General features: G+C 40.7%; 1 protein-coding gene across 1 annotated transcript; it reads left to right on the forward strand.

Moving 5' to 3' along the window:
- Nucleotides 1-1888: 1888 nt before the first annotated feature.
- Nucleotides 1889-6637, forward strand: LOC309563563 (cardiac-enriched FHL2-interacting protein). Its single transcript, XM_082268026.1, has one exon. The coding sequence runs from the start codon at nucleotides 1938-1940 to the stop codon at nucleotides 6420-6422; it is 4485 nt and encodes a 1494-aa protein (XP_082124152.1). The 5' UTR covers nucleotides 1889-1937; the 3' UTR covers nucleotides 6423-6637.
- The last annotated feature ends 4323 nt before the right edge of the window (nucleotides 6638-10960 follow it).

Genomic DNA, 10960 nt, shown 5'->3' on the forward strand with positions numbered 1-10960 from the left:
TATGTTATATACTGGGGGGCGTATTCACTACTGATTGGCCTCTGGACCCCCTAGTCACTCCAATCACATTCCTAGCATCCTCCTGCCCCCAATCACAGGCTTTTAAAGCCCAGTTCCTGTCCCATTGTATTTTAGTCGGTTCTGGTTGCCGAATTACAAACTTTTTCCGCAAAAAATTTCGAACAGTCAATGTTCGGGTCGAACCGATGGTCGACACGAACCGTTCGATCATCCCTAGTCTCGAGGCCTGCCAGCGGCTTACGTCTTCGAGTTCTCTGTTTCAGCACTTTTTTTACCATTTTTTTTTCATGTATATTGTACTTGTAATTTTTTGTGCACAGAACCCAATAAACGTTTGTTTTAAAAAATAAATAAATAGGTGAACACCACAAATGTAAATGCACCCAATATACCAAACTGTGTAAAACAAACCAGATAACCAAACAAATAGTAACACACACTAAACAACTGCTCAAACCAAGGATATACAGCAAGCAGGGAATGCAAAGCGTAGTTGTAACAGAGCCAGGGTCATACATTGGAGATCAAGCAGATGGAGCTAGGAGCAAGACAGGACAGGGAGAGGGTAACAGGAGACAGAGAGAACCAATGGAAAGGGATCAGGCTGTAGAGTTAGGATTAGGGCCAAGGAACAGGAAGCAGGATGCAGGATGCAGTAACACTTGAGCGCAGGTCAGGGGCACATGGAGACAGAACACCAAGGCAGGAATAAACAACATAGGCAGCGCTTAAATACACATCCTGCAACAAGCATCAGGTGATGAGATGATCTTCTGGCTGCTGAGAGACACACGCTGGTGGACACCAGAACTGCAGCCTATGGATCAGGGAGACACAGTGCCACCAGCAGGTGAACCCTTTCCTTAGAGCTCTATAAAACACATAGGTCAGAACAGCAAGCAAAAGGCTGCATGTGTCCCCTAGCTGCAGTTTGGAGATCAGTGTTGATTTTTTTAACAAATATACCTATGCAGCACCCTCAGTCAACAGAATATAAACTGTTTGTTAACATTCTGTCTCAAGAGTGAAGGAATCCCATTTTGGATACATTTCTCTGGTAATTTCCTGCCATCCCTGCTGCTGCTTTGGCTTGATCTTGTGGTCTGGGTGGCCTGGATGGTACAGATAAACAAGGTGCCTCACCAGATGTATCAGCAAGTCTGTTTTCACCATCTTGGCTGCTGTGTTGGATTTGACTTCCTGTTTTGCAGGGCAGCATGGGAAGTCTGTTGTCAATGGGAGGTGTTTGTAGTCAAGCATGGTAAAAAAACTTAAGCCTAAAAATGCATCAAAATTGCATCAAACCCATGGACAAAACACAAAACAAATGCAGCACTTGTATTTTGGATGGATGTGGGTCTATTGTCGTCTCTGGACCAAAAATGCAAAACGCTGCGTGGAAAGAAGTCCCTAATCCTTTCTAAAAAAAAATGCACCCGCAGCAATCGCATAAATGTGAATGTTACCCATTGGAAATCATGTTAAATGGCTTCCACTATGTTTCTTCAATATGCAAGCAGCAGTAAAAAAAAAAAAAAAAAAACACATTCAGCGGGTATGAAACTAGCCTTACTTGGGCATGTGTCTTAAATTATAGTGATTGATTCCAGTGAATGTTTGGCTAATGTTACTTTTACTGATTTACTAATCTGTCCTTTTGTATATCTTTAGTATTTGGAATGTTATAAAATGTTAGAATAACACCCTGCAGTAGTTTGTGTGCCAGTCTGTTGACTTTACAAATGCAAGGTTAAAATCAAGATGTATACATTTTGTACCATGATGCTATTTCATTTATACATTTTTACTGTGTCATTAATGGTAAATATTACCTTAAATTGTGTTTTTTTTCTGCCCATAGGTGGTACCCGGTGTGAGTTTGAGAACTGCTCTATATATTCCTGTCTACATATGCTATGCACATGCTTCGTTACAAGAAGCATAAGAAACATGCAGAAGGCCTTGCTGGAAGTGGTGTGGGTGTAATGGATGATACAGACCAGGAAGTAAGCAGTTTTACAGATCGAGCTTTTAGAAGTTTGTGTGTTGCTGAAGAAGAACAATTTAATGATGTTCCTCACATACCTTCCCCCATTAGAGGAATGCCACTTTCCACAAAATACCACCTGGGCATTTTTAACCTTTCAGTAAGGAAGACTCAGCCCTTGGCACAGCTACCCACTATTTCACGACTGCGTGAAAAATGGGCTCCAACATTCCAACCACTGCATAACTGTGCAAAGGATGGATTGATAGTTGCCAAGACCAACACCAAAAAGCTGTGTGTTCCTCAGCCCACAGGATATAAACCGGGCTTCAAAGTGTCATCTCTGATAAAAGGTTTTGATAATATTGAAAATGAAATGCCAGAACAAGATGGAGTTTCACCCTCTAAATGTATTCCAAGAGGTAAGATGAATATGGAACAAATATCTTCAAACCACAGTGAATTGAACAATGAAACTTTAGAATCCATCAATCCAGATGATATGAGTCTTCATGAACATCGTAATTTACACAGGCGCACAGCCAGAGAAGTATTTTTGGAGTCTCAGGCAGAAATTTGTTCCTCAACTTCGCCATGTTCTTCAGGCTCACCATTACAAGATCAAGCCAAAAAGTTGGTAAATCAGAAGCAGTCCTTGAGAAAAACAGCTTTTCTTCATAGTGAAAATAGTGCATTTAAGTCATGGAGTGATGTCAATAAAAGACACCCTGGAGGGGATGATACTGACAGTTCAGTCCCTGGAACACCATCTATTCTGAGATCAGCAACACCATGTTCTCCTTTACTTCAAAGAACAACACCTGGAGTAAGAGCAAGGGATGCAGGAATAGAGGTAGGATGGGCCTCTCCTGCATCAACACTCTCTAATAACTTTGATGCTATTCAAATGTTAAGGACTGTTCCTCCACTTCCCAGTAAAAGGATGACAAAACAAAGTAGAGAATCAAGTCACAGGGTTCCAAAGGTTCATGCAGAGAATAAGATCCAAGGGGAAGATATGCAAATAGACTTAGGATATCAATCGTCTAAAGAGCAACTCTGCATTTTAGCCAAATCGAACTCTCCTAAAAAATTAAATAAATCATTAAATACAAATCAGGATAAAGAAACAGTGTCTGAATCATCACATCCCTTACCAAAACAAAATGAGGAAGCTCAAGAAAAAGTAGATTTCTCACTAGAGTCCAGGAAAGCAGAAATACCAGCCAAAATAGATGAAATTAAACTATCTAATAAACCCATACAATCATCTGGAAGAATAAAAACAATAATACAACAAATAGAAAAAGATTCAGTTAAGGATGTAGTTCCACTTCATTTACCAGAGAAAAAACAAGCTTTAAAAGACTCAAAGGAGGTGTGTGGGGAGACTTTGCCAAGCACACTACATGCAAAGCACCCAGACTCAAATCCCAATTCAAACAGCAATGCTTGTGTGCCCCCATGGAGGAGAATAAATATTCACAAAATAGAAATGGAAGATCAGTTACTCAATAAATGTTTAAGTATGAAGGAATGTTCTACAGAACAAGCTAAAGAAAACATGACTGCAAATGACAAAGCTTCCTTGGAAGACAAGCCAGGTATCTCATCCTTTAATATTACAAATCTTTTAACTCCTGTAATAAGAAGAAAGAATTTACAAGAAGCCCTAGAAGAACAGCCAATGGCAATAACTCCTCCACCTGCTGATATAATGACACTCATTGATCAGGACCAAAGAGAAAATAGCTTGTATCCTAAGAGAAATGAATATAAATCCAAAGCCACAGGTCTACTATTCAATCTGAAAGATATGAGAAAAAGAGTAAAAAGTATGTATAATCCATTAACAAATCTTCGTAATGGTTATGAAAATAATTACACAGCAGATGGAAAGCTACAAGATGCTTCAGCCCATGGTAAACAGGCATCAGAAGTTGAAAATGCTAGTAATAATGATCAGGCATGCGTACTAAGGTCAACAAAAGAAGGACAGGCTAAACTGGATTTTTTTGGAAATACTTCTGATAACCACTTATGTTTGAGTTCCCCATCACTCGATTTAATACCCTGTAAAGTGTTTGAAAATGCTGAAATTCCTACAGAAGGCATCCATACAGATGAAAATATCCATACAGAGTATATGACATCCTCCCATCTCAGTCCTATTGAACATAGCCTGAAAAATCCCATAGAAGATCCTATACCAAATCGTTATCTTAAAGAAGATACAAGTGTAAGCATGGAAGAAAAACAGGATGCACCCATTAAACCAGTTTGGGGGCAAAATGGAGAAGAATTTCCTGTGCAAGACGAAAATAATAAACCTGACAGCAAACAGGAGGAACCATCAGATACAGTTTCTAATCCAACAAGTGATTCCTTGGAACAAGATGTGAAAAATGCTGAAAGCTACACAAGGCAATCTACAGACTCCAAAGAGGATGTAAATCAGTGTTCAGCTGAAAGTGATAAAGGTGGAAAACAAAAGATAAAAAATGATAGCCTAAAGGAGGATTTACAGTACTATGCTGTTAGTAATGGAAATATAGAAAGCAGCGGAGAGCAGCATGAAATACTAAAAGAAGAGACTGAAGGGAAAGTAGAAGTTAGAGAGCTATTAGCAAGTGATAAACAAGGTGAAGAAAGTGCAAATGAAGAAGAGGTTAAAAGACCATCTAGCATAATTAATTTTAAACCAAACTTATTTCACATAAAAGACAATACAATTAAATCATCACCTGTTACAAAATCAGTGAGGCCTCTATTGAGAAGTCTTTCAGAAGACTGCCTCATTTTCCACAAATTAGAAGACTATAGCTTTACAATAAGTAAAGGAGATATTAGAGTAACAGGAGATCTTAGTAGTTCATCGAAAAACGGGGATTCCAAAATAGACATAAGTAAAACAAATAAATTGGCAGCAAATAATGGAGATAAACATTGGAATCCTGTAGTTATACCTACTGTATTAGAGACTTCAGATCAGAACAACAGAGAATATAAACCAACAAAAACACAACATGAAGAGAGAGAAATCCAGGCGTTATGGGAGCAGCCCTGTCGCATGACTCCTGACTGGAAAAAGAAAAAAGAGGAAACTGCAGAATTAGTCAAAATTAATAAAAGCCCTGATATGAAATCACCACTGCTTGATAGGCCATTTTTCCATCCAGTTGAAACCAGTGTCTCAGAGGTGAATGGGCTGTCACCTGAATGCAACACCTTGCTTGTGCAACATGCAAGTGACTCCATGAAGGTAAATGGAGAACATGCAAGCCCTCCACTTCATGACAGTGCAAATACAAATTATTCTCCACTTGACAATGAACTCCTACAACTAGAAGATGCTACTTCTTTTTCAGAAGACATTGCCTGTTCAACTATAACCAGCCCCATGTCAGAAAGTATTGCTTGCTCTATGGTAGCCAGTCCCATGTCTGTTAATACACAAAGCTCTGGTTTTACTACAGCTCTTTCTGCATTAGAAGATATGCCAAGCCCACCTTTAACATGTGTAAACTCAAGAAATGAAAAGCCTTACCTCCCAATCAATGATATGATAAATATAATTCCTACTGTCTCTGATAATTTGAAGGACAAAATTAGTGAGTGCATAAAACAGCCACAGGAAAAAGCACCAAGCATAGACTCTCTAAATAAAGCTCAAGCTGATGCTGCAAAGCCACCAACAGTTCCTCCCAAAACTGAGAAAGCTCTACGTCGTGCCAAACGCCTGACCAAAAAACGCAGGAAAACTGAAATCCCTCCAAAGATACAGGAAGGGGATTTTCAAAATTCTGATTTTGTGCTGGATGTTCCATCTCCTGCCCATATCATCCCACCTTCAATTACGCAACAATCAGATTTCAATGTGGGATCCTGCATCTCAAGTACACTACAGCAAGAGGAGTCAATTTCGCAAGCCTCAACCCCATCTCTTCCAATTACTCAACGCAAACTTTTGCAGGACCCTGATTCTGGACAGTATTTTGTGGTGGACATTCCGGTCCATTTCCGAATCAAAACATTTTTTGATCCAGAAACTGGAAAATATCTGCAAATGTCCTTACCCCCATCAGAAAGATCAACTCCAACATTGGAAATGTCCAACAGTCCATTTATGTTGTATCAAGGCCTTGCCCCAGTACCGGTTACATCCATATCATCACTAAAAAGAGTTCCACATGTGTTAAATAACAGTGGTTTGTACATTGAAGGGAAGTCAGGGGCAAGGAATGAAGGAGAAGTTGACTGCTCAAAAATGCAGCAATCCATAGACTGTGATTCATGCGACCAGAGCATGGCAGGCACTCCACAAAGCATGGACAGAAATGCAGACAGGACAAGGAGTCCAGATATTATTTCAATGAGAGACATAGATGATTTTGCAATAGAAGCAATCTCATGAATATTTGAATGATCTAGATAAGGCTATGCACAAATACATGTAAAAAGCCACAGAGCACTTGTATGGACTAACGTGTATGACCACTTTTGCTATATTTGTTATTGCTTGGACTGGATAAGTGCAAAAAAAACTGTATTATGGCAGGCATTGCACATGGATCTTTGGTTCTAGTAATACAAAACAATAGGGGGTATTGAACAAGAGGAAAATATACTGTATGTTGTGAAAAAAAGTAGGTTATTTAAAGGGCAAAATGTATGTTGTATATTTATTCCTCAGGCATTTAGTACATTGCACATTTCATGTTATTAGCAACACATATTAAATTACTGGAGCTGGGCAGAGCCATTACATCATAATTCTTTGGTTGTAATTGGCAGAGCAATCCAATTTTCAACATATAGAGGAGCAATTAAAATAGCAATTAAAACAGCAATTTAGGTAAATCTTGTAAATTTGGCAACTGTCATCTTTCTTGACCAAGTGCACATTTTTGTTGGCCTGAATGTGTACATGTAGACTAGTCTGGTTTGTAAGTAATCAAGGATATAAAGTGGTTGTAAACATCAGTCATGAAATCTGAACAAAGCAGATATCTGTAGTGTTTACTTGTCTCTCTCCAAGTGTTGTTTCTCTCTGGTGCTCCATTCCTCTGTTATCAGCATGTGTCAATTCTGATAAGGTTTTCTACACATGAGATACAATTTGTGTCCAGGAGGAGAGCTCAGCACACAGCTTGTTTATTCAGAACACAGTTCTGCTGTGTTCCTTTTCTCCAGTCAGCGCTTACAAAGTGCCTCAGACCTCTGAATGCAGCTCTCCACCCCCTCCTGTGTGATACTGAAAAATGCAGAAGATTTTTATCTAAAAGCAGCATTTTTGAAGGGATGTACAAAAAAAGAAGACTGCAGATAAACAAGTAAAACCTATGTAGGAGGATTTGTTTCATCTCTGTGTACTGTATTGTCTGAGGCAATTCACTTCACTGGGTATATGAGAAAGTTTACAACTACTTTAATGAATCAAGATGTCTTAATTACACAATTCACCTTGAATAGTGTATTTGCGAGTAGATATCTGATAAATCAAAAATGTGTAAGTAACCAAAAAAATGAGACTTGCCAAGCTCACAAATATTTACAATATTTGAAAATCAATTTGCTAATTTCTAGTACAGCTCAATCATTTTCACAAACACTGCCATTTTTCCTCATTTACTTTAGTAGTGTTTTATTATATAAAATATTTCCCCAAGCAGCTTCTCAACATCACCTGTTTGTAGAGCTAGCTAACACCAAAAAGTATATCACATATACTTCAAGACTAATTTATATAATGAAAAAGGTGTAGCACTCCACTTCTAATAGTAATAAAATCAAAATGTGAATATATGCACCAAAACATTACTAATAAAGCTCTTAACTAAAAACATCAAATAAACATCAGATGAGTTTGTATATTTGCGCTCCAAAATTAGTGGAAAAAAAAAACACTTCAAATGGCACTCCACCAAAAAATGTTGCAAACCTATAAACTCTTAAAATGGTTCTAAATGGAAGATTGCATTAGGTAAAAAATGTTCCAGTATTGTCCTCTCACCCCCTAAATATTTACCTGATTCCTATCTTGACCCAGTGCTTTGTTTGCCTGCAGTAGTGCTCTCCTTTCTCACAGGACAGAGAGACAGCAGTGGGAGCCATTGGCTCCTGCTGAAGTTGATAAAATCCTGTAAATAGAGAGCAGGAGGGAGTGATGAGCCATACTGTGTGTCTATGGGCACCAGGGCTTGGGAGCACACCAGCACATGTGCAATCATAGGAAGTAGGTTCCTATGAAGGCTCTTGGAGAAGAGAAGGGACCTAGAATTCTGGTGGGTTCAGAGAAAGTGGATGTTGGGCGCTTCTAACCAAACAAGAGGAGGGGGGATCCACCGCAATAAGGGGGCGCAGGGGATGTCTCCAGGTTCTTGGTGTGAACTGTCCAGGATGGCCGGGTACAAGGCAGCACTGGCGGGAAAAACTCTGAGAATTCCGCTGGCAGAAGTGAGAAGAGAAACAGGCGCCACTGTAATAAGCCAAAGGTTTTATTGCACAAATTTACATAGTAACTTACACAGAAGTTAACGCCAGTCCATGTAGCAGCACCTCCAGCCGCACGATCCAGCCGTCCACCGGCCCGGAAGTGACGTCGCAGGAAGCTGGTCCGAGGAGCTGGTTTCACCGGAAGCCGCAATGGAGCGCAGACTACCGGAAATGACGCAACGTGTTTCGGAGCATGCGCACTCGGCTCCTTCCTCAAGACGCTACATGGACTGGCATTAACTTCTGTGTAAGTTACTATGTAAATTTGTGCAATAAAACCTTTGGCTTATTACAGTGGCGCCTAGAATTCTGGTGGGGGACCCCAGAAAAGAAGGATTAGGGCTGCTCTGTGCAATAACATTGTGCAGAGAAAATTGGTATAAACCTGTTTATTATTTTTATTTAAAGAAACAAGCCTTTACAATCCCTTTAAAAGAGTCCACGGAAATCATGAGGGCTTCAATTTATGTGGACACTTTAATGACATTTATAATCAAATATTATTGTAACACATAGGTTTGTGCCATTTAACCACTTGCCGCCCGCCCACCATCAAATGACGGCGAAGCAGTGCAGCTCTCGTTCTGGGACGACGTCATATGATGTCGCCCCAGAACGGCCGCTCTCGCATGCCCGCGGGGGCACTCAGTGTGGCGATCATGGCTGCACCGTGTTCCTAGGACACGGCGCAACCTCGATCTTGGTAAAGAGCCAATGACTTGGCTCTTTAGCCATGTGATCAGCTGTGTCCAATCACAGCTGGTCACATGTAAATGAGGAAGTGTCGTTTACTGGCTCTCCTCACCTCACATTGTCAGAGTGTGTGGTGAGGAGAGCCGATCAGCTCCTCCTCAAAGGGGAGTCTAGGACAGGTAATCAGGGCACTGATCATCAGTGCCTTGATTAAAGTAAAGTAAAAAAAGTGCCCCCAATCAGTGTCCACAGTGCCCATAATTAGTGCCCACAATCAGTGCCTATCAGTGCGGCATATTAGTACCTCCGCATCAATGCCACCTCATCAGTGCCCATAAGCACGATATATATATATATATATATATATATATATATATATACAGTGGGTACGGAAAGTATTCAGACCCCCTTAAATTTTTCACTCTTTGTTATATTTCAGCCATTTGCTAAAATCATTTAGGTTCATTCTTCTTCCTCATGAATGTACACATAGCACCCCATACTGACAGAAAAACACAGAATTGTTGACATTGTTGCAGATTTATTAAAAAAGAAAAACTGAAATATCACATGGTCCTAAGTATTCAGACCCTTTGCTCAGTATTTAGTAGAAGCCCCCTTTTGATCTAATACAGGCAGGAGTCTTTTTGGGAAAGATGCAACAAGTCTTTCACACCTGGATTTGGGGATCCTCTGCCATTCCTCCTTGCAGATCCTCTCCAGTTCTGTCAGGTTGGATGGTAAACGTTGGTGGACAGCCATTTTTAGGTCTCTCCAGAGATGCTCAATTGGGTTTAAGTCAGGGCTCTGGCTGGGCCATTCAAGAACAGTCACGGAGTTGTTGTGAAGCCACTCCTTCGTTATTTTAGCTGTGTGCTTAGGGTCATTGTCTTGTTGGAAGGTAAACCTTCGGCCCAGTCTGAGGTCCAGAGCACTCTGGAGAAGGTTTTTGTCCAGGATATCCCTGTACTTGGCCGCATTCATCTTTCCCTCGATTGCAACCAGTCGTCCTGTCCAGCAGCTGAAAAACACCCCCACAGCATGATGCTGCCACCACCATGCTTCACTGTTGAGACTGTATTGGACAGGTGATGAGCAGTGCCTGGTTTTCTCCACACATACCGCTTAGAATTAAGGACAAAAAGTTCTATTTTGATCTCATCAGACCAGAGAATCTTATTTCTCACCATCTTGGAGTCCTTCAGGTGTTTTTTAGCAAACTCCATGCAGGCTTTCATGTGTCTTACACTGAGGAGAGGCTTCCGTCGGGCCACTCTGCTATAAAGCCCCGACTGGTGGAGGGCTGCAGTGATGGTTGACTTTCTACAACTTTCTCCCATCTCCTGACTGCATCTCTGGAGCTCAGCCACAGTGATCTTTGGGTTCTTCTTTACCTCTCTCACCAAGGCTCTTCTCCCCCGATAGCTCAGTTTGGCCGGACGGCCAGCTCTAGGAAGGGTTCTGGTCATCCCAAACATCTTCCATTTGACGATTATGGAGGCCACTGTGCTCTTAGGAACCTTAAGTGCAGCAGAAATCTTTTTGTAACCTTGTCCAGATCTGTGCCTTGCCACAATTCTGTCTCTGAGCTCTTCAGGCAGTTCCTTTGACCTCATGATTCTCATTTGCTCTGACATTCATTGTGATCTGGAAGGTCTTATATAGACAGGTGTGTGGCTTTCCTAATCAAGTCCAATCAGTATAATCAAACACAGCTGGACTCAAATGAAGGTGTAGAACCATCTCAAGGATGATCAGAAGAAA

Source organism: Pelophylax lessonae (assembly GCF_965119305.1).
Source record: "Pelophylax lessonae genome assembly, chromosome: 9".
In the NCBI taxonomy this organism is placed as follows: Eukaryota; Metazoa; Chordata; class Amphibia; order Anura; family Ranidae; genus Pelophylax; species Pelophylax lessonae.

Bases quoted from the DNA above. Each gene is read 5' to 3' on its own strand.
- LOC309563563 (XM_082268026.1), top strand. From the start codon at position 1,938: ATGCACATGCTTCGTTACAAGAAGCATAAGAAACATGCAGAAGGCCTT.